The following is a 24,952-nucleotide window of genomic DNA, read 5'->3' as shown; positions in this document are numbered from 1 at the left end:
TATTCAATTTGACTTTCAAACTAATACATATGTTACTGATTTTAAAAAATTACCAGAGAAGATGCTGAAAAAGCTATATGAAACTGTTTAAATATGAAAACAAAACAAAAGTTGCGTAAAAAAAGACTTGTGAAAAGTTTTCACAATTGGGCGCGGATTAAAACACTTAAAAAATCAAGCTATAATGCGTCAAAATTTTATCAACTAATTACAGGAATTCCTTTTTGAAATGGTGTTTATGATGTAATTTCGTCGCTTTTTTGCGGCCTCTAGGCCCATTTTGAGCCCATTTTGATGATTTTGCGTCCTTTCGTTTTTTCCTGGTTTTTTTCGCTCTAAAATTATCAAAATTTTTGTGCATTGTTAAGAATATGACAGACATGCGCTCACTTTTTCTGTGAAAACAGAAAAGCTGAATAGATATATCAGAAAAAAGAAATTATAGCATTTTCAAGAAGTTAAAAAGCATCGTTTGGGAAAATATATGCCCTGTGAGAATAGAGTCCGAGTAAATATCTGCGCTGAGGTGTGAAAAAAATTAAGGAAAGACTGAAACAAACTGAAACAAATGCACAAAAATTGTATTCCAGTTTTAATTGCTAATGGATTGATGTATATACGTAATCAAATTGAAAACTTTAAAATCTGGGGTTTTTCCCACTATACCCCCCTTCCTCAAGCTTAATGGTCAGATAACCTATAGTTCCCCCCATCATAGTCATTATACGATAATGGGGGGCTGTAATTTGATGGGTGGGGGAGGGCTATAGTGGGAAGGACCCAAAAGCTCAGATCAAACGGCGCTTGCAGGGTTTATTTAATCATGTTTAATTATTGGAGCTTGAAATCGCAGGGTTAGAAACTGGAATCCATCTTCTTAACGATGTTAGGTATATGATAGCTAAAATGCACGACATCACTTAAAACAGAGACCTATAAAAATCAAAGATTAAAACAGTTAGTGAATGCAAATTGCCGTGTAAAGCATAAAAACAGCCAAATATTGCTTGAACTAGCCTCAAAGAACAAAAACTGAACTGAGCAACAAACTAGCAAAGATGACAAATGCTGTAGATAACTTGAAAATCGAAGTGAAGCAAAAAAAAATGAAATATTTCAAGGACAAGAATCTAATTCAGAAGAAGTTGGAAACAATTGAGGGGCAGAATCAGATTGTTCGATCACAGAAGAAACAAGTTGAAAAAGAAAGTCAAATAGAAAATCACCTTCAATGCAAACTTTGAATGACGGTAATCAAAGTATTCAGAACAGTTCTTTGTTTGGAAACCTAATTTCTCGACACCAAAATTATTTTCTAAGACTTTTTTTTTCTAAAAATTATTCAGAATTGTTAGAAATTTGAATCGTCCAATACTTTCGGAGAGCACATACAAAAAACACGATATTGCCATGTTTGTCTTGAAACTGGGGTTCATTCAGTGTTCAACACACAGATTGACAGCGCGACTTTGTTTATACAAAGTAATTAAGTCAGATCTTTCAGATAATGGTATTCATTCAAATCTAAATGGAGTAGAAAAAGTTAAAAATATCTTGAGTTGCTTTTATCACGGAAACATAATGGTCTCAAAACTAATCGAGTTTGTCAAAACAATAAATGCACTTCGCTAATATCAGCGTTTTCTTTAATTTCTTTAGTTGTCTCACGGACTTTAACTTTTAGTTGAATGAACGATAGTGAAAACTTACATGCTAAAATTTACTGCATTTTTGCTATAGACCAACAAATTTATTTATTATGTTTGGGTATTGTAACACAACCCAAAAAATGTTTTGAATTGCAATAAATTAAAATTTGCAGTTTCAATTTTGGTTTCTTTTTTTTTGTCGAATAAATTTTCCAACAACCTGTATCTTTGCTCTTGAGTGGCGATGTTCAACAAAATCCTGGCGCTCAATTTTCATGCAAATATTATCCGGTACTTTCATTGGAAATAACCAATGTAAAAAGTTGCTAAAAACATATGTTCCTCAATATCAAAAAGTTCTGAACGAAACTTTTAATCTGTAGACAAAAAACCCTGGTAACTCTAACTGAGTGAAATGCGGTTAAAATAAGGCACAGGTAATTTCGAAAAACCTTTGAGCTCCAAATTTGTGTTTTTTTTCGAAAACGCCATAATCAAAAGTACGAACTACTCGTGGGGAGGCATTAATATGTGGATTCTTAAAACAGTGGCTTTAAAAGAGGGATTGATATTAATTAACCTATTGAGAGTTTTCACTAACATAGTGAAAGCAATAATAATAGTAATAAGAATAGGCAAGTCTCTTTGATCAGTTTTAAAGTAATTTGCTTCTCGTTTTGGCTCATAATAAAAACCAATTCATAAAACGGATCAAATTTTTAACTCAATTGATCACGAGCTGTCGTTGTTAAAATAAATTACAGAAATAACTTGTTTTTCGCCGACATCACATAATTGAATTTACTTTCATTATCATTGTTTTCACTATCATCGTTTCAGCAAAAAAGGTTAATCAACTGGGTTTGAAAACAAAAGAGAAACTCAATCGATCTGTAAATTGTCTAGCCTTGTCAATTCAAGTCAGGGTGTTTTTAGCATTGCAGATATGGAAATCATATATGTAGCTTTTTGTCGGAGAATTTGGTGCCATGATAGAGAATAAAGCAACATTGAAATTCTGACTTCCGAACAAAATGCAACAGAAGAAAACGTTGACAAAAAGAATGGAAATTGGTAATTTTAGAAAAAACATTCTTTTTTGTCTTCCTGCAACTAAAATTTCAATCTAAAAAATCATTTGATTGCTCAAAGTTATCTTATATTTTGTAATCACTCTTAAAATCCACAACTTTTAGTAAAATTTATAAAACAGAAAAAGATACATGTATGGTTGAAAATGTCGTTTCTTTTGCTTGAAGTTAAGTGGTATAATTTGTACATTTCAACTATAATGTTGAGTTCACTTTCCTCTATTTTTGTATTGAATAAATACAGAGCAACTTCTTAAAACCAAGTATGCTTGGCAATTGGTATACTTGGCAAAACAATTTGTTCCGGGAGTTTTTAATGCATTGGCTATCAAATCTACTAAGGTTTTTGATAGGAAGTCATTTAAAATTCCTATTCAACGCTAGCAACTTTTTCCTCTGAAATATTGAAAATTGTGTTTGTCAGTCTTGTCTACAAAAAGGGAAAAATAAATATATGCAAGGTACAAGCCAATCACAAAAATTCTGATGTCTGGAAAACGTCTTCTGTTGATCAAGGAGAATAATAAATACAAAAGGAAAAAAAAATTCTGCGATAATCAAAACTCATGCTGTTGCGCTTTTAATTGGAGCCTTACACCATCGTTATAACAAATTTAAAAAAAAACGCTCCTAATTTCATATATCTTGCCAAATCGTTCAGCTCATTACCCCATCAACTTTTTTTCATGAAGAGTGCTTAAGCATTTCCCGATAACCCTGTGAATATATATTTGAAATATTTCAAGCGGGCACAAAACATTATTTGAAATCTCAGGATATTTTTAGAATGGACAAAAATGACAACCACATTGCCCCTCGAGGAACGTTTGGGGCCTCTCTTTTTCTGCTCTACAACAACGGACTTAAAAAAGAACAAGATTTTCGAGTTTAATCAATTTGCGGAGTTTGATTGAAAAAATAATTTCCCATCATTAGGAGAAAACGAATATTTATCTCATACGAATTAGCTAACAGATGATTGACTCTTTTAATGCGTAATTTATACCAACAGAATTGCAAATCATTCAAATTAGTGAATCAAAGTTAGAAACTGGTATTTTTTTCAAAAACTGCATTGTGTACAGCTAAAATTTAGCTGGGAAGCATAATTTTGGTGAGCGTAAATTGCAGAAAAGAGCAATTTATAACTTTAAAAAGCAGGAAACCGTTCTCAACAACAGAAAATCATAATGAAATGGAATAAACTTCCATTTGAAATTGGAAATTATATTTTAAAGTAAACAAAAATTAAAACCACCTTAAAGCAGCATATTCTTCAAAATTTTAAACGTGTTCCCATCAAATAAAAATCATTAGTTAGGTCGGAATTTGTTTTTATGTTTAGCAGAAGACAAAGCCGTTAATTTTGGTTAAATTTTTTTCGCTCAACAAACTGAATAAATATATTTTATCTGCGATGTAAACTTTTAGCAAATGGTTATGAAAGTAGTTTATTTGTCAAATCCATAGAAAAGAAAAAGAAAATGAACTTCCATTTCCAAAAATTCTTTCTTGTAAGCTAGAAATACGAGAAATGCATACATTAGAAAATTGCACTGAAATTGACGTCTGATGCATTGTTTTGAGTGTCAGAATTTAGCATTTCTGTTCAGCAGAAACGTTAAATTTTTTGCAAAAAAAGTTCACTATGGATCTAGGGGCTCTTCGTGTATCATGCGATATTTTTGTCATAATGATGATACAAAATTTAGTCCGAAAATAAGTAGTTTGAACTTTATTTTTTAGGGCTATCAATAATTGGATCTTTTGCGCTAGCGCCCCCCATGTTACATGTGAATACGCGTGAATGGGCATTTAAAAAACATTAACAGAGCGGTGGTTTGAAATTAATACGTGCATAATAATAACGAACTGCATATAATGTAAACATCCACCAAAAACTTGTTCTTATTGCATTTTTTTGGAATTACGTGCTTTTGAAAAGGGTCTATGCTACTCTGATTTTCCTGAAAAATGTTGCAAACGTGTCTGTTGTGTTGATGTGTTAAACTAGATACGTAATCATGATCATAAGTAATTTTTCTCGAAGGGAGCAAAATGTTAATATTTGGGGGGTGCCTAAGTTCGGCTATATAGGACTGGGGGGGGGGGGGGGGGGGGGTGGCTAGCGGAAAAGATCCCAATAGTCTATGTCAAGCCTATTTAGGCCAACATGTAAGAATAAAAGCAGTTCAGTCTTCTAGTATCTATTTAAAGTTGGTTTATTTCTATAACTTATTTATTTATCTATTTGTCTATTCATGTATCTATTTATTTTATCTACTTTATTATCTATTCAAAAGTTCTTTCTAATTCTTAATCTATTCTACTGTTTTTTCATCTCTTTTATAAATAAGAAGAGAGGAAAAGTGGCAAAAAAAGTCTTAGAAATCATTTTAAATAGCGTAATCATTTACTGAGAACAAATGTCTGACCGCAGTTCGTCTTCAAGTGAACGCAAAAAATATTCGAGTGAGCGGTGAATTTTACTTTGAACTATGGTCGATTTCATGAATTGAGAAATAAGCAAATCTTCATGGACAATTAATAAAACCAGGCAGATTTATTTTGTTCAGCTAGAAAAATCAGTTCACGAGAAAAAAAACTTCACACACAATTTTTGCAGTCGCGATTTTCATTTTAAACTGCTGGATGTTTACTTTTATTCAAAAAAATCTGAAGCTATTTTATCATCAAAGTATTTTGCAGAAACTGAGCAGACTTGAAAGGCTTAACTGATGGTCGGTATTTTATGATTTAGCAGCGGCAAATCTGAACTTAATGAAGCTTTTATATCTGCCATTATTTGTTCCAATTGAAATAGCTCACATAAAGTATCAGAAATTTATTAGAAGAATTTAGCCTGATAACAAATTTTCTTCCTACAATCCAGTTTTTGCTAATTTAAGTGCAAGCTGAAGAACAAAACAAGTAGCTTCAGCATTTGATATGAGAAGTTAACATCCAATTAAACACCTATTAAGTTTAGAATCGTTTTAAAGTTGGTGCCTCTTTTTCTAACAAATATGTAGACCAGTACTAGATAGTTATTTATAGGCAAGTGTGCACAACAAAGGGAAATCAGTGAATATATCAGACATTAAAATGAAGATTTACTTCAAATGAACTTCGTCCCATGCTTAAGAAAACCAGTGTAGAATTTCAGAAAATAATCAGCAGATATCTAATTTTAACTGCTATTATTTAGGAATAAAATTGGCGAGTTTTCTGAACAATTGCAAAACTCTGACGACTTAACTCTTGAGTAAATTTTTCTCTTTTAGTACCGAGGCCGTCTTTACAGAGGGCAATACACAGATAATTTGTTTGATATATGCTTTCAAAGATTTCTGCATAGTTTTGCTAATGGGACCATAGACTAATAGATCGTATAGTTAATAATTGGTGGCACACAAGAACTGTATGTTGTTAAGGTATCGGAAACGAGGTGCACTATTTCTTTAAATGCAAGCATTAAATTCTTAAAAGCAAAAATTTGACTAAAATTTTGGCTAAATATTTCAAAATTCAGACTTTTCATCAAAAATTGCTCGAAACGAGCTTCTTTAGTTCACTTTGATTAAATTTGCCGAAATACACAGCCATAAAAAACTAACGTAGTCATTGTAAACTACAAAAAGAGCTATTCGTACTTCCACTTCCATTAAGAGTATTCTGGAATTAAAATTTTGCCGCTTTTTGACAACTTTACTCCATGATCATCAAAAACGCAGCATCAAAAACTAAAAAATTATATAGATCTAAAACATTCTAAACAAGTGAGTATTCTTAATGGACAAACAGCAATAGCAAGGTGGGTTTTGTTCCAATCTTGGACGGTTACAATCCAAAAATAATTTGGATTGTAGTTAGTCGATCCCTTTTAAAAAACAAAAAATCAGTCGGTCTAAATGAATTTTGCAACTATTTTTCTCTTAATTTGGTCCACTTGATGCTTATCGTCAGCAAAGAACAAATGCTTCTTCTTTTTTTTTCTACTGACTTAGAAGTTAATCTTCCTTGAGCGTTAACTTATGGTTTTCTGGCTTTGATACTATTAGATTTCCCATTTTTTTCTAGGCATTGGCCCATTTTTCAGATTTTTTCCTCGTTTTGTCCCATTATCACATTATTGAAAGTCCACATTATACTTTATTGGCATTCAAAAAAACACAATTGATATATGAAAGTCCTTAAAGTCATGGATTATGGTTTAAACGGCTTCTACACCTCTTTCTCGAAGATTTCAATTGAATTTTTTTTACATTTGTCTTTAACAGTAGTTTTGTAATTTGGCCTTCCATTCGCATGAAATTTCGTGGATTGAAAGTTCTCATTGGTTCTTATGGAGCAACAAAATTAGCCTATATCCTGATTGGAGTAGATAGCTGATGGCTCTCGTGGCTTTGAAACAATTCTTTTCAGAAATAAAAAAAACTGTTTTTAAATATTGTTCTTTTTTGTCTGTGTGTTACGTAGTCTCGTTTATAAAAAGTCACAGATTACATTGTTCCTGTCAAAAGATGGTGCAATTGTACGAATGCTTAAGTTTTTGAAGACTTCATTTTGATTTTACTGGCTTCGACACAATTATTTTGCAAAAAAAAAGTAATTGAATTTTTTATATTTGTTTACATTTGACGCTCTTTTTGTAGATTTAAGACATATTCTGAACAATTACAGGTCTCAAACGTTTTTGTTGGATGGATAAAACAGGTTATTGTAATATTTCATTTTGCAGCTAATAACTTACATGACTTTGAAAATAATTGTTTTGGAAATATTTAAAATACTGCTTGATTTTGCCCTTTTTTCTATTTCTTTTTGTCTAGTTGTTACCTATTCTCATTAAAAAAGAAACCGCATATCACATTATTGGTGTTCAATGAAGGCTCAATTGAACATAGTTTGTGCGATAAAATTTGCCTTTACGGCTTTGACAGCGTTTTCTCGCAAGTTTCAACTGAATTTTTGTTTGTTGTCTTCATTTGTTGTTATTTTTGTAGCCACATAAAAAGCTGAATGAGAACGGGGGTTACTGTTTTCTTATGAAAGTTTTAGGGATCAAAAACATGTTGGATGTTTTCAGTTGCTATCTATTGGTTTTCATTATTCATTGTTTTAAAAATATCAAATTTTTTTTAATGCCAATTTTTCAACTTTGCTGTTTTTTGTTCTTTTTTGTCTAATTGTTACCGAGCCTTATTATGGAGTGCTCCCCTATCTTTTAGAGTGAGAAGCAATTTTTTTTGTTTCAGTTTATCTGACGCTATTTCTATCTTGCTAATAAGTTATGCTTTTTTAAAAAATGGAAATAGGGTTTTGGATGTATTTATTGCTTTCTGTTACGTTGATTTCTGTTGTTTGATTTTGTTGTTCGTCTTGACTTGCTTTCTGAATAATGGCTAATCCCATTAATCTAATTTGGCATTTTTCACTCCTCTGAGATGTCTGCGCTGGAGGCGATGGTTTTGTTCGTAAACATTTTTTTAACTCGATTTTTTGGGGTTTTTATATCTTTTCTTATCTGGTATAAATTTATGCCAAAAATGCGAATGAGCGGGGACGGAACATTGTGAGCGAGCGCACAATACACAGCCTCTTTTTTCTTATTATACAATTTTTCAGTAAATAGTTGTAATTTTTTTCTATATAGTGAAAAATTCGAGCGACAGATTTATTTTTAGATCCTTGCCTGTTTTGGTCTGGTTCCTAAGTTCCAGTGGGTTGAAAAAGTTCCAATTTTTCAACCCCATGAGTTACGAATCCTATCATTAAACCTTAATTATTTCACCCCTATATAACTTTACCCCAATATTAATTAATTATACTGTTGGTACCCTATACATTCAAATTAATCAAGGATCTGTAGGGGTTAGGTAAAAACTTTTAGGATTACTACTCGAGATTATAAGGAATGATACTAGTGGTTCGTACGGTTCGCCCAAAAAGTTCTTTTGGGCGAAATAATGTACTCAGGAAAGATATGATGTTAAAATATAGGTGGGGGGGGGGGATTATTCGGGTTTAAAAGAAATAGGACCAACATGCACACAATGAGTTTAGTGACTTGCGACATTTTGTTGAAGCGTGATACAAAAAAAATGTCACATTCAACTTGGTTAATTGTGGTTATTAATCTTATTTAACTTAATTCTTGACATTGAAATGCCAAAGAATAGATTTTGTCTCAGCACTACTTGAAATTTATGAGAACTCTAAAAGCAAAGTGTCTGTTTTGTTGCTTGAAAAGTGTCACTGCCATAAAACAGGCAGAAGCAGGAAAATTTTACTACTAATTGGAACGCCAGTAAACTCATAACTTAATCACCAGTTTTGAATAATTAAACTCAAAAATTGACAAACTAAATTCCAACTTAAGTTCAGCGGGCGCCTTTTCCCCCGCTGTGGATATTTTAAAAAATGCCATTCCAATCAAATCATTCCAACATTTGTAATGCTGATTATTTTTTGCGCCAAATGATGACTAAATTTGCTGTTTTTGGGCTCTTCTTAACTTCCCCTTAATTTATTACACGGGAACTTAAATTAAGGAGATGATGTGAGAGCTAAACTTAAATTGTTTACACTTCTGAAAAATTGTTTGTTTTTCATAAAGCTTCCGTAATTGTTTAAATGAGAGGCTCTGACTCCGGAGTCATTTTCAAATGATGAATAAGAAAAATAACTTACTATTCAAAATGCTAAAAGGACGGGAGCGTAGGCAGCAAACAATGCTATCTAAAGAAAACTTACAAAACTGAAACAAAATGTCATTCTGAGTCTGATCACATTCAGTCTATTCTAATTTTCTTCCCCATAAATGCGTTTCAAATAGTACCCGTATTTTCACTCGAAATTTTTTGAAAAGTTGGTTTTGAATTGGGAATCAACTTGCAAGTGTTACCAAAGTCTTGGCCAAGACATGTCAGACTTGTAAGTCTTGTTTTAAGACTTGCCCAGTACTGAAAAAAGAAATAAGACTTGGACTGAGGCTTGCCTAGTACTGATAGACTTGGAATTCGGTACGGGAAACTTGAAGCCCTATGGAGAAAAATTTAGAAAACGACTGAATAGGCGGAAAGAGGCATTGAAAGAGCTATTAATTACAATTTTCTATAAAAGTTCATCAAACTTAAAATATAACTTGGCATTTTAGATTGTTTGATTGTAAGAAGCTATACCTGCAGCAAATTACTTTAATAGTGGTTACTGAAGTATCTGCGAACTTCTCAAAACTTTGACTTTTTAAAACAGATTACAGTTACTGCTGTACACACTGGAAAAGTTTGAACGTATTTTGATTATAAAGTGCATGTAATATTCCCAAGATATACAATGCGTAAGGAGGAAACTTTGCGAACTCTAAATCTACTTTCGCGCAGTTTGCATTGTCTCTTTTTGGGGTCGCAGGTCTACACCTCGACTAATGAAAAGAATTTAAAAGTCTAGTAGGGGGGGGGGGGGGGGTCAATATTGACTACAATTACACGGTACAGCAACCAATAAAAGTCGAGCTAGGGTCTTTTGTTGGGTCCAGCAAGAGACTTTTCACAACCAATTAGAGTCGAGCAAGGTATTTTCATGGGTACACCATTAGTATTTTCATAACCAACGAAGTCGAGTTAATGTCTTTTCATGGGTCCACCATTAGTCTTTTCATAAGTCTGCTTCTTTTCCAATTCGAAATTTTTACTTTTTCTGCTCTGTACATACAGAAGCAGCATCGGAGTGAGACTAAAAAGCTTTGCACCAGAGCAGTCCAACTTAAAAATCAGCAGGAAAAGTGCCAAAAGACTTAAGGATTTTGTGAACTCTTAAGATAATGCTTTATGGCAGCTGGAGTATAATACCGCATTACTTGGTTGAATAAAACCAGGTAGCTCTAATTTACCAACCCTGTTCCCATTAGCCATGAGAAAAATGCAGCGGTATTAAGTTTATGTTCCCTTCCAAAACTATGATCTATCTTTTTTCAAAAACAACGCACGTTTTTTAGGAATTTGTCGTTCGTGAAATTCGTAAAAATTGAATTAGCATACATGCTGACTACATTATAAGTAATAATGAACAAAAGAGTTGCAAGTAGAACTTTGGAGGCACAAAAGCAGACTTATGAAGAGACAAATGATGGACCCATAACGAAACTTTGCTCGACTTTAATTAATTATGAGAAGATTAATGGTGGACCCATGAAATGACATTAACTCGAGTTTGTTGACTATGAAGAGACAATTGGTGGACCCATGAAAAGACCTTGCTCGACTGTAAAAACCTTTTTGATTCCAGCTAAAGTCTTCATAGCAAATCATGGGTAGAGCTTAAGTACAGCCCTAACGTTGGGTTGAGCTAAAGTCTTTTGTGAAATTTTGGGTCGAGGTAAAATCTTTTGAGTAAATTTGGGGTCCAGTTAAAATCTTATGAGAGAAATGTGAGTCGAGCTAAAGTCAAGCATGACTTAAAGTCCAGCTAACGTCTTTTCATAACTGAAATGAGTCGAATATGGTCTTTTAATAATACATTTTAGTCGAGCATTTTCTTTTCATAAGTCTGTACCTAGGCCTAGGGTAGATAAAATGTAAAAACCTGCAATGAAAAGATGGTTGTGTTTTTGTTCCGACCCCTCTTGAGGGAGGGGAGGAACTATATACATAAATGTTTTTTTGTTCAATCAGTTTTGATCGATCGATCTATTCTTCGCGGAGAGTTTTGAGTGGTATCATTAAAAAGCCCGTCAAGCGTAGAATATGGAGAAAAGACATTTTTTTGAAATTTTTATTCTGGAGCGAGTCATCGTGGTTTAAATTTCTTGTGAATATTATACCGATTTGCGTTATTTTTATTCAAATTTTCCGGAATTTTTGCCTAAAATTTCGTAAGTTTTGCTTAAAATTGTAAAATTGTTTAAAACAGTACTATTGATTTTGTTTTCTAAAGACGCAAAAGTCTTTTTGACTGTTTCAGTTCAGTTTTTTTACTGAAATTTTGGCTAAATTTTTCAAAACTTAGCCTTTTTCATCAAAATTTGTCCGAAAATTTGTCGTCGACTTTGATTGATTTTACCGGAAGTACACACCCAAAACAATTAAAAAAATCATTTTTCTTGTAAACTACAAAAAGAGCTAGTCCTACTTCCACTTCTCTTAGAGTAGTCTGGCGAAATAGGGAAAAACCTCAATAAAATTTCGAGGTTTTTCGCTAATTTTACTTTATGATTATCAAAAACGCAGCATTTAATTTTGATCTTTTATCTAACAAATTGTCTAGTTTTATAAAATTCGAAACATTTGAATCTTCTTAATGGACAAACAGAAATAGCAAGGCTGGTTTTGATCCAATCTTGAACTGTTGCAATCCAAAAATAATTCGGATTGTAATCAGTCGGTCTTTTTAAAAAAAATCGATCACTTTTATGTTAATTAAAGAACAGAACAATTCAAATCAAAGCTCACTGTCGATAGATCCTAATGGCTTCCTAAGCAGTTCCATAGTAATTTATTTATATTGTTTACTCAAAAAATTATTGTTGTTTTGACTAATAAAATTGTTTGATTTTTAAATTATCAATGGCTTATATATTGGCCAATATTTTTCTCTCAATTTGGTCATCCTGTAGCTGAGTGTCAGCAAAAAAAGAATGCTTTTTCTTCCTCTTCTTTTTACTGAATCAACTCTCATTGTTTTTTTGCGGTTTTACGAGTTAAATTACGGTTTTCTGGCTTCGATACTACTACATTTTTCCAATTTTTAATACTTTTGGGCATTGGCCCGTTTTCATGTTTTTTTCTAGTTTTGTCACATTATCACACCATTGCCAGTTCACACACTATAAAATCAGCGTTCAAAAAAATGCACAAATGAACATTTTAATATTTCGGAAAAGAGTGTGAGTTTAACGGCTTCGACACCGCTTTCTCGAAGAACTTATTGGAATTTTTTACATTTTTCATTAACTGTCGTTTAAACCTTGTTATTTTAGTCGCATGAAATTTCCTGAATAATGGCAGATCTCATTGGATTTTGCTGGAGAAATAAAACATTTTGATTTGAATAGATAGTTGACGGCTTTCTTGAATTTGAGACCACTTATTTTCAAAAAAAAACACTTCTTTACTTCGCATTTTCGTTCCTTTATCTATTCGTTGCGTAGTTTCTTTAATTACAGGTCACATATGACATTATTGTCACCGAGGTAGGATGCAAATTTACGAAGTCTAAAGTTTGTTAAAAAGTTCGTTATGAACCTACTGGCTTCGACACCGGTTCTTTGCGAAAACAAAGAAATGTAAATTTTGATTCTTGTCTACATTTGTCGTTCTCTTCGTTGAAGTATAAGGTATTCTGAATAATTACAGGTCTCTGAGTAATTCCTGGTCTTCTGAATAATTACAGCGCTTACTCTGGACAAAGAGACGAATCTGTTTAATTATTTCAATTAGTATCTAATGGCTCACATTAATTTTAAAAAATATTGTTTTTGAAAAATACAAAAGTGTTATTAATTTTGCTCCTTTTTTCCCTTTTCCTAAATTGTTAAATTTTCTCATTAATGAGAGGTCCTATAGCACATTGTTGTTTTTCGAGTGAGGCTAATTGAACATATTTCGAGGAGCAGAATACGGTTTTACGGCTTAGACAAAGTTTTCACGCAAATTTCAATTGAATTTTTATTTGTTGCGTAAGCTATCATAAACATGTTGGACGTTTTTAACTGCAATCTATTTGTTTTCATTACTTTGCAATTAATTGTTTTTTAAAATATAAGCCAGTTTTTTAACTTTGCTGCTTTTTAGTTTTTTTTGTCTAATTGTTACCGAGCCTTTTTATGGAGTAATACCACATCTTTTCTATTGAAATAGAAGTTATTTTTGTTATTTTCAGTTTTATTCGACGCTATTTTGACCTTGTTAACAAAGTTTTTTAAATGGACTTAAAGTTTTGGATGTAATAAATGTTTAATGTTTTTGTAGTTTGATTTTGTTGCCCCGCTCTCTTAATAATGGCTTATTTCATCAATCTAATGCGGCATTTTTTTACTCTACTGATTTATTTGCGTTGGAGGTGATCTTTTTGTTCATACACAATTTTCAACAGAACTTGAATTTTGGGGGGTTTTCTATCTGTTCCTCATTTGGTTGACATTTATGCCAAAAATAGGAATGAGCGGGGTAGGAACTTTATGTGCGAACGCAAATTACCGAGCCTCCTTGTTATCTCTAAAAATTTTAGTTAATTATAAGAATTTTCCTGGTGATTCTTACATTAAATTGTACAGATAAATTCGAAAAACAGCTACTACAAGTTCTGCTGGTTCATAAATTAATTTAAAATTATATGTAAATTGGCTGAAACCGCAAAAAGGGATTTTGTTTACCGATTATAGGCGACTTCAGCGGCTTTTTTTTCAAAAAGTGCACGTAAATTTAACGGCTGTTTCCCCGATTTGACAATATTTAAAAAAAATTCTGCCGAGTGCCCAGAAAAATTGGTACGTTTAAAAACCAGTTTAAAATTTGCTCTTGAGCTATTAAGTTTCAACTTTGACACGGGTACGAAACGATCAAAAGTACGGCAAGCCCGCAAATTTTCGGTTTAAGGATGAGTTTTTGTAAGAAATGCGGTGAATGCGGTGAATTTTTGTAAGAATTGCGGTGAATTTCGTGGTGATTTTTCGTAAGAAATGCGGTGAAAAGCGGCGAATTATTTTTTTTACCGCATTCGCTGCAATTAACGCATTTCTTACAAAAATTCACCACATTCACCGCATTTCACCCTAAAACCTCGACCCGAGAACCGTAAGATCACCGACAACGAGTTTAAACTGATCATGTGCACTATTAAATTTTGAAGAAGTGTTGTTGATGAAAAGCTCATCTCAAGCTTAGTTTTGATCGGATTTTTTTCTCTTTTTCTGCTTCAAAACAGCCCGAGGAGGTAATAGCAGTTTATAACAGTACTGCATCCAGGTTGGCCGTAGTTGAACAACTTTTTCACGGACAATGAACGTAATTATTTCTTAATTGAATTGTTTTGAAAAACAACCGACTTTTTTGAAGATTTTTCATTTTTTCGTAAATTTCAAAGCCGTCCGCCCGTGCTCAACCCAACAAAAGTACGTTCTTAGGACTTTTCAGGGACTCAATTATTATTTAATGATGAAAAATTTTAAAGCATGAAAATAATGTGTTTAAACTTACCTTCTTTTGCATATAATTTCTGCCGGAGGTATTTTTTTAAAGAAGACATGGTCGGAAAATTAGTTTTTCTTTATTTGCTATGCATCAGAGGAAAACAGTAAAATCGTATATCTATACAATTTACAAAAGTTACCTCCGGTTTTCTGATTAGACAATTGACGATGTTTGACCACGTAGAGCAAGCTAGAAATGAAAACAATTCCTCTAGCTTTAAGAGTTTCTATCATAGGATCAAAAACAAGTAGTGTGAACTATATCATGCCCAAAAAATTTTCAAAAAAAGAATCCCTGTATAGAAAAATTCTTCTCGTGCTGAGACTTGATCGGAATTTTCATAGGTTTGATGGAGGCTGGCATTAAAAAGAACAAAGGAGTATTAGAACGTTCCTACTTTTACTTATTTCACGTCAATTTATATAAGCAACAGTATTTTAAAACGCATATATCCACCCCTCAGTCACTTAACTTCGCAATTTATTAACCCCAAACTCGGCTATAACTATTTATATAACTCAATGGAACATTGAACGTCATTTTAGAAAAAGGCAAAAAATGTGATGCATATCGTTTCATCAATTTATCAGAACCAATCCCAAACAAGAAATAAACGTTGATCAGTCGATAACAATTTTGTTTTCATTTTAGAAGGGCAAAATTCATAACAGGACTCAATTCATAACAATTTTTTTTATTGAAACTGGACTTGAAATGAATAATTGTTCTACATTTCAATACTAATAAATAATAAATTGATGTGTTTCTGCGTAATCCCAGCGGAGCAGCATAAAGGTTTCAGTCTGCAGTGTATTAACAGTAGCCTGTTCTCAGCTGTCTTTTTTCAATCATTCCCACATCTCAGACTGTTCATTCGGTGAGCATGAACGCTCTTTATTTGGCGACAATGAACGTAAGTATTTCCTATTCGAACTATTTTGAAAACAAGAGACATTTTTGAAGATATTTCATTGTTTCGTAAATTTCAAAGCCTTCTGCTCGTGCTCAACCCAACAAAACTATAATCTTGGGACTTTTTGGAGACTCATATCAAATTTAAAGATGAAATTTTGAAAGTATGAAAATAAGTTTTTAAAACTTACCTTCTTTTGCATATAATTTCTGCCGCAGGTGTTTTTTAAAGAAGATATGACCGGAAAATTAGTTTTTCATTATTTGCTAAGCATCAGATGAAAATCGTAAAATCCCATACCTATAAAATTTACAACAGTTACCTCCGGTTTTCTGATTAGACAATTGACGAATTTTGACCACGTAGAGCAAGCTAGAAATGAAAACAATTCCTCTAAATTCAAGAGCTTCTATCAGAGGATCAAAAACAAGTAGTGTGAACTAAATCATGCCTACTAACTTTTGGAAAAAGAATCGCTGTTTAGAAAAATTCTTCACGTGCTGAGACTTAATCGGATTTTTAATCGGTTAGATTGAGGCTGACATTAAAAAGAACAAAAGAGTATTAGAACGGTTCTACTTTTCTTTACGTCAATTTATATAACCACAGTATTTTAAAACGCATATATCTACACCTCAGTCACTTAACTTCACAATTTATTAACACCAAACTCAGTTTTTACTATTTATAGCTCAATGGAACATTGAACGCCATTTTAGAAAAAAGCAAATATTGTGATGCATATCGTTTCATCATTTTATCAGAACCGATCCCAAATAAGAAATAAAAGTTGATCAATCGATAAAAATTTTGTTTTCATTTTAGGAGAACAAAATTCATAACAGGACTCAAATCATAACAAGTGTTTCATAAAAACCGGATTGAAATGAATAATTGTTCTACATTTCAATACTAATAAATAATAAATAAATGTGCTTCTGCGTAATCGCAGCGGAGCAGCATAAAGGTTTCAGTCTGCAGTGTATTAACAGTAGCCTGTTCTCATCTGCCTTTTTTCAATTATTCCCACATCGCAGACTGTTCATTCGGTGAGCATGAATGCTCTTTCTTTGGCGACAATTAACGTAAGTATTTCCTATTCGAACTATTTTGAAAACAAGAAACATTTTTGAAGATATTTCATTGTTTCGTAAAATTCAAAGCCTTCTGCCCGTGCTCAACCCAACAAAACTGTAATCGTGGGATTTTCGGAGACTCATATCATATTTAAAGATGAAATTTTGAAAGTATGAAAATAATTTGTTTAAACTTACCTTCTTTTGCATATAATTTCTGCCGGAGGTGTTTTTTTAAAGAAGACATGACCGGAAAATTAGCTTTTCATTATTTGCTATGCATCAGATGAAAACAGTAAAATACCATACCTATAAAATTTACAACAATTACCTCCGGTTTTCTGATTAGACAATTGACGAATTTTGACCACGTAGAGCAAGCTAGAAATGAAAACAATTCCTCTGAATTCAAGAGTTTCCATCAGAGGATCAAAAACAAGTAGTGTGAACTAAATCATGCCTAATAATTTTCGGAAAAAGAATCGCTGTTTAGTAAAATTTTTCACAAGCTGAGACGTAATCGGATTTTTAATCGGTTTGATTGAGGCTGGCATTAAAAAGAACAAAGGAGTATTAGAACGTTTCTACTTTTACTTATTTCACGTCAATTTATATAACCAACAGTATTTTAAAACGCATATATCCACCCCTCAGTCATTTAACTTCGCAATTTATTAACCCCAAACTCGGCTATAATTTTTATATAACTCAATGGAACATTGAACGTCATTTTAGAAAAAGGCAAATAGTATGATGCATATCGTTTCATCAATTTATCAGAACCAATCCCAAACAAGAAATAAACGTTGATCAGTCGATAACAATTTTGTTTTCATTTTAGAAGGGCAAAATTCATAACAGGACTCAATTCATAACAATTTTTTTTATTGAAACTGGACTTGAAATGAATAATTGTTCTACATTTCAATACTAATAAATAATAAATTGATGTGTTTCTGCGTAATCGCAGCGGAGCAGCATAAGGCTTTCAGTCTACAGTGTATTAACAGTAGCCTGTTCTCAGCTGTCCTTTTTCAATTATTCCCCACATTTCAGACTGTTCATTCGGTAAGCATGAATGCTCTTTCTTTGGTGATCATGGCCACTTTTTTTGCGTCTGAGACTTTGACGTGGTACCATTCTTGCAGCCAACATTCGCCAGGCTATGGTCAACCTGAAGCTATGGTTAAATAAGAGCTCATTCTTACACAGACAGCGTCACGGAGGCAGAGGATTGAACTCTCAATCATTGGCGTGTGAATCACACACCTTACCTTTTGGCTATCAGGCCAAAACTAATGAGTTAAATTTTCTATAGTAGTGCAACTTCTTTATTTTTACGTTCCTGGAAAGGTATTGAAGGTTCCTGGACACTATTTTGACTCAAAACATGATTGTAATTATCCTCAAGTTACAAAAGCAAAAAGTTAGCTTTTTGCTAACTTTTTTTCCAATTTTCAAGGTATAGATAAAGATAAAAAATAAAAGAAAAAGCTTTTTATACATAGAAATACATTTTGCTATATTTTCATCATGAAACTATTGTGATTAGAAGACAAGGATAGTAATTCTGAGCTGCCAACAGTAGAAACTACTATATTTTAAGTTCTGAGAAGATATCAGCGTTGATCTGAACACCTGCATAGAAAAGTGGCCGCGATTTTTTAAGAACTTTTTGGCCAATATGCCAGCTGGTTGTTTGCCTTGATTATATTGAATTTCACCAACCAGCATTATTATGATTTTCTAAAACAAATTAGTGTGAGATTTTTTTCAACTGAAATCCAATAAATTGGCGTTAATGGCAAAATTTTCTTCTTCACTGCTCATTGTTCAGCAATTCCTGAAAGTTTTGTTAAAAAAGTATCGTTAATGATCGAGCACAGAGTTATAATATAAGATATTTTTTTGGCTGCATTTCCGCAATATCTGTAAGAATTAAAGTTATTAAGGGAAATAAAATTTAAAAAAGATATTTTAAAAAATTTTTAAATTTTTTAAAATATCTATTTTAAAAGATCTATTTTAAAGAGATTTTGAGAAATAGCTTAACAAACTTATATGCATTGAAAAGATGCTATCTCAACGAGTTCGCAAATTACTCGCAATTATGGCTTCTAATATTTGGATCCAAAACTTACCTGCGGTTAAATTTCACAGTTTGCGTACTAAGAAAGTGTTTGAATGTTTCTGACTTCTGAGAGCAAAATTTTCTGTAACTTCTCTGTGGCGCGCTACGGTGTCATTCACAATTGAACAATTTAACTTGACTCCCGAGTTCTGATGATGAGGAATGACACAAACTTTGATCGAAAGTGCTGAATCGAATTTTTTTCATTCTGTACTTTACAAGACCCGGTATCAAAGTAATGTCAAACTTTACAATGTTCATTGTTATTAATCACATATGAACTATATTTAATTGAAGCGGCGCAACGATTACTTCAATATGGACAATTTTATGGGATCTACTCAAACTAGCAATGGATGCTAGACCTTGGAAAGCTTGCTTTAAAAATAGATGACAGTTAAAATTTTTAAAAGGTTTCCTTTCGATTATTAAGATAGAAAACTGCAATCTACTTGCCTTCTGATGTCATTTGGTACTGGAACTGGAGTTATCAGGTGACATACTCGAAGCAGTGAAAAACACTACTGCGGAGCTCTTTCGACAAAACATACAAAAACATACATTTAGTGTTGACAAATTGGACAATACGAGACATTGTCCAGCAGACGATACAAAATGTGAAGAATTCAAAACTTAGAAAGAACTTATAACATACAGACTGATAGAAAAGTGAACTGCTGCGAAACAGTCGCATGAGAACTGAATAAACAATGAAACACTGAACGCTAAACTTAGTCTATTATTACGTTTATTGCCATGTCTAACATTGAAAAATTTGAACTTGCATAGTTCTTTTAACATAGAAAATTACAAAAATATAGTATTTAAAAACCGCATCGGTAGGTTTGGAGAGGAGTTGCTTTTTACGTACGCTTAAATTTCTTCAAAACTTATGACACAATTGTTTCAACACTATAGATGAAAACATTATCTAAAAAGTTACAAAAAACTGGGAAAAAACACACGATATCAATAATATATCGACCTCCGGCAACGGGCGTTAGATCATTTCTCGAAAACTTGGAAGATCACTTGTTGTTTTCTCAGAACGTTAAAACAACAAATCATCGTGTGTGGTGATGTCAACATTGATCGCATGAAAACTGATTGTATTAACAGAAAACAATTGTTTGAGATTGCTGAGTCGTGTAAATTACCCAGTAGCAATGATCAGCCTACAAGAGTTTGTGCTTCATCTAGTAGCGCAACTGACTACATTTTTGTGAAAATCAAGTGGAAACTAGTATTATTAAAACCTCCTTAAGTGATCATTATGCCTTAAAAGCAGAAGTTTTTCAGAACAAAAACGTTGAAAAGAAAACAGAATATTTTAATTACCGTGACGTCAGAATATTTAGAAATCCGGATACGCATCTCTGTGCATTATACAATCTTCACATCAAAATCTCGAAAATTGACCACCATTTGAACCCTACCAAAGAAATGGTCGCCCCAGTTGAAGATATAATGGTTGTTTTAGACAAATTTTATCCGGAAAAAATCAAAGAAAAAACGTAGATTTGGCAGGCTGAATTGGGATAATAATAAAATCCACGAAGCAATCAAAATAAGATATAAGCTGCATCAGAAAATGGTTAGAAGCAAATCTAATGCAGATCTTAAAGCATTCCGCAAAGCAAGGAATCAAAATAAGTTACTAATTCGTTGCAGCAAAAGGAACTATTACGATAAAAAACTTGAACAACATCCGCACTCCAGGAATTTTTTCAAATTAGCGAAAGATTTCAACTCTTCTACTATAATTTTGGCAAATAATACAGCTCCACAAAATTTAAACGACCATTTTGCAATAATTGGTTATAAAATATCAGCAAAGTTTCCTATAAATAAGTCATACAAGCCCAGTTTTCTTTACAACGATAAAACTTTTGCAGTTTTACCGACGGATAAAAAAAGAAATGGTTGATGTACTAATGATGGCATAAGTGGCGTTGCCCCTAACTATTTTAGTGTTCTAAAATGTGACTTCCTGACAAACGCTTGCAACGATAGCGTGCAAGCAGGCATTTTTTCTGAGTTTCTTTTAAAACAGCAAAAGTTTTCCCTCTCTTTCAAAAAAGAGCAAAGGGTGACTGAAACAATTACCGTCCAATTAGTTTACTATCATCTTTGAGCAAATGTTATGAAAAGATAATTTATCGACGACATATGAATTTTTGTAGCAAACATAGCCTTACAAGCAATGAGCAACTTGGTCCTTGACCTAAACATTCCTGCACCACTGCTGTTCGTCGCTATACCGAAAATATTAGAAGGTCAATAATAAGTAAAAACATAGGTTTAGCCTGTTTTGTTGATCTTAAAAAAGCTTTCGACACCGTGAATCATGATATTTTATTACTGAAGCTGAAAAATTATGGTATCAGGGGCAATGTGTTATTTTGGTGTAACGATTTTTTGATGAACTGAAAAGAACACGTTTCAGCTATCTTGGATTCATCAGATTTTAGTAACCTTCATTGTGGTGTCCCTCAAGTATCCGTGTTGGGTCCTCTTTTGTTTTTGTTATACATTTTCGATCTGCCCTCAAGTTGCAATACTTCAATCGTTTGTCTTGTTGCGGATGATACAACAGTGTTTTTCTCGTCGCAAACTTCTTGTGATGTCCAAAAAATTTTAGGATACTTGAATAATCTTAAGGAATGGCTTGATGAAAATAGGTTGTCAAATAACGAAAGCAAGTGCAAACTGGTCAACTTTCAAAGTTATTATGAACAAAACATTTGTGTGTTTGGATATCAACTAAAATGGCGATAAATACCTTGGTGTTTTAATTGACAAAAAATGAATTTCAGCAATCACGTCAGTCATGTGGTTTAAAAACTGAACCGTTTCTGCGGACTTGTTTATCTCATTCGAACATTTTTGACGAGAAAGCAGCTGCACAAGCTTTATTGGAGTAAGTTTGAACCAAAAATACGTTATTCTTTGATTGTTTATGGTGCGACAACAAAAACCAACTTAAGCAAGGTTTTATTGGCTGAGTAACGCCTTGTTAGGGTGATTTTTTGTAGGAATCCTAATGCTAGTACATTCGCAATTTTACATCCCAAAAACTATACACTGCGTTTCATTTTATTTCGTAATTCAAAGAAGTTTTCGAAATATTCAAAGTTTTTCAAAAAATAAGGGGTAGCTCTCAACTTTTTTTTTACACAATCTTTTTGACAAATAAGATTTTCGTACTAGGACAGGGCTTCAAAGGTCTAGTAAAATTATCAAAAGTTAAGTCCTTATAACTTGGAAAATCTCTAGAGAATCGGATTAAAACAGTCTACAATTTTCTCTTAGAAAAAGATATTATACCAACTAACATTGAAAAATTATCAACATTTCAGTCTAATAACTTTTTCTGATAACTACACATTTGAAAATGACCACTTGCTTGAACTCTTTATTTGACAGTTCTTAAGGATCTCAGAATTGTAAAATGCTATTGTGCCTTATTTGAGATTTTTGTTGATGAAAAAACTGATTTTGTATTTATAAAACTAAATGCTGCGTATGATTTATCAACGAAATTGAAATTTAAAATATAAAGATTTGCAATTTCGTTCAGAAAAAAACTTATCCCTTCAAAGACTGGTTAGATTCTACGAGAGATCTTCAAGAGAACATTTTTTAAAAGTCCTTCTGTCCTTCTGAAAATGTTTCAGTTGTTTCATATTTCCAAAAACAATTTTTGTTAAAGTTTAGCTTTAATCATTTTTTTTTTGACATCTGGATTTAACAATTTTACAGCCAATCCTATACGAGCATTCATTTTAAGAAGACTGGCTAAACAAAGCTTTTAAATTCTCGGTCTTGAACAAGTAAATCAGTTGACATTAAATTTAATTTAACAACAATTCAGGGTCAAAATATGATCTTAACTCCTATTTACGTGAATTTTGCAATGATTTAGTTTATCTCAAGAAATGTAAGTTTTTAAAATATACATAGCATGGTTGAAAAAAGATTGTTTTGAGTTTTGTCAGTTCATTTTTTGATGCATCTTTAGGATTTTTAATGTTAATTCAATCAGTTTTCTTCATTGTGTGCCCTTTCTTGAACTTTTTTCTCGTAAAAATCAGCGATGTAAATATAATTTTTTAGAATAAACAATTTTCAAATTTCAATATTTACGAAACCTGAAAAGTTTTGAAGCGATAAAAAACACAAGAATAGTAAAAAAAAATGTTAAAAACTTTGAACCTCGTTCATTTTTAAAACCCGGAAAATCAAGAATTTTTCTGAACTTTAGACCTCACTATCTCCTCGAGAAATCAAAAATTGAGAATATCTGTGAAACAATCGATTCAATTATGCAAGTCTTTTCTAATAATTTTGTTAATGTATATCTCTGTAAAACTTTTTGCTGGGCTAAAACTGGCCGAACAAAAAAGTCGAGCTGGTGAAAAATTCCTAACCCTTCAGTAAACATGAAGAAATACAACAAAAATTAAGACTTCCCAGATAGAAATTAAATTAGTTAAAAAGCAAACGGAAGAAAACTGAAAAATTTGGCATTGACGTTTGGGATCTATTCTGTTTTGCCCCCCCCCCCCCCCCCAGCTTAGTGGGCTTATATCTTTTACGCCCCCAGGCGCACGTGCTATTTTTTCACATAGTAAAGTGCTATCCAACAACATATAAATTGTAACTGGGGGCGTAAAAACACTGGTCCAAAACAGAATAGATCCGACGTTTGTTGTTGAAAACACGATAGAAAACTAAATATTTAACTTAATTAATCATTTTAAGGATGGTTGCACTGTAAAATGATTATTGAATTACGAAGTTCTCTGACCGGATTGATAATCAGTTTAAGATTTTAGAAAAACTGAAAGTTTTCATACTTTTTTCACGAACAAAGCAAAAATTGGCTTGATCAGAGTCTGTCCAAAAACATCCGTGATTCAGCCTTGATTGTTATTCGGATAAGTGCAACGATAAAATAGATTTTTTAAATCAAAACGGATCTGTTCCCCCGTTAGCACGCTACTGTGTAAAAATTATAGCAGCTCTGCCTGCGTACGTAAGATTTATTCTCCCTAGGCTTGGATGGTGTGTGTATGTGTCTGTGTATGTGTCTGTGCCTGTGTATGTGAGGTGGGGGAGGGGGATAGACGCTATAAAAATTATTCAACCCTTATAACTATTAAAAATTAACATATTAGCTAATAATATTGAGTTAGTTTTAATGACGTAAGACTGACCTTGATTTTGAGGCAATATGCTGGCAGAGGTCAGAATGAAGCAGACCCAATTATGAATCAATCCTATCACCAGAATATTCCTTGTTATCCTGCTACAATTCCTCATTTTCTAACTTTTTGTTGTCGTTGCTGTTGTTTGTTCGTTTGTTTGTTTGTTTATTCACACTTTCTCTCTCGCGCTCTTCTCTTTTCGCTTTGATGTTGTCAGCAATCACTCAACTTTGTGCGCGCTCCGCGGCTGAACAAATGATGAAATAATTTAGTTTCACTTATACTCAAACGAAGCCTTTTCCACATTCTTTAGGAAGCAACTTTAATTGGCTGACATTTTATCACTATTTCTTAACTATTTTCCTCATTTTAGTGTGTACCTGACGTAAAATGAGCAAACCAATTATAGAAGTTAACTAATATGTGAAAAGATGAAAAAAGCCGACGCTTCAGCAAACGAAATATCAGATTAAAAATAAGTTTAAAAATAGAAATTAGTTATTGTTAGTCACAGAACGAATATTCTGGCAAAAAAGGACACTTTGTTTAAAACTAGATTTCAAGTTTGAAGTAAATATTTCAATCTTAAGGCGCTAAAAAATTAGGGAACAAAATTACATACTTAGCATATTTAGGGAACAAATGAAGTTTTAGGGAACAAATTTAGGGAACATAATTAAGTTTTCCACCA

General features: G+C 32.6%; 1 protein-coding gene across 1 annotated transcript in view; it reads right to left on the bottom strand.

Annotated features, from left to right (window-relative positions):
* Positions 1-24,519, bottom strand: part of LOC142353168 (uncharacterized) — a 33,457-nt gene extending 8,938 nt beyond the window's left edge. The window contains exon 1 of the mRNA XM_075405380.1: positions 24,271-24,519. Within this exon, the coding sequence (XP_075261495.1) occupies positions 24,271-24,376 (106 nt within the window). The 5' untranslated portion in view covers positions 24,377-24,519. The remainder of the gene's footprint in view (positions 1-24,270) is intronic.
* Between the last annotated feature and the right edge of the window lie 433 nt (positions 24,520-24,952).

The sequence above is a fragment of the Convolutriloba macropyga genome, chromosome 14 (assembly GCF_964194025.1).
Source record: "Convolutriloba macropyga chromosome 14, txConMacr16.3, whole genome shotgun sequence".
NCBI classification, from domain to species: Eukaryota; Metazoa; Xenacoelomorpha; order Acoela; family Convolutidae; genus Convolutriloba; species Convolutriloba macropyga.
This window is presented reverse-complemented; position numbering and strand designations above follow the sequence as displayed.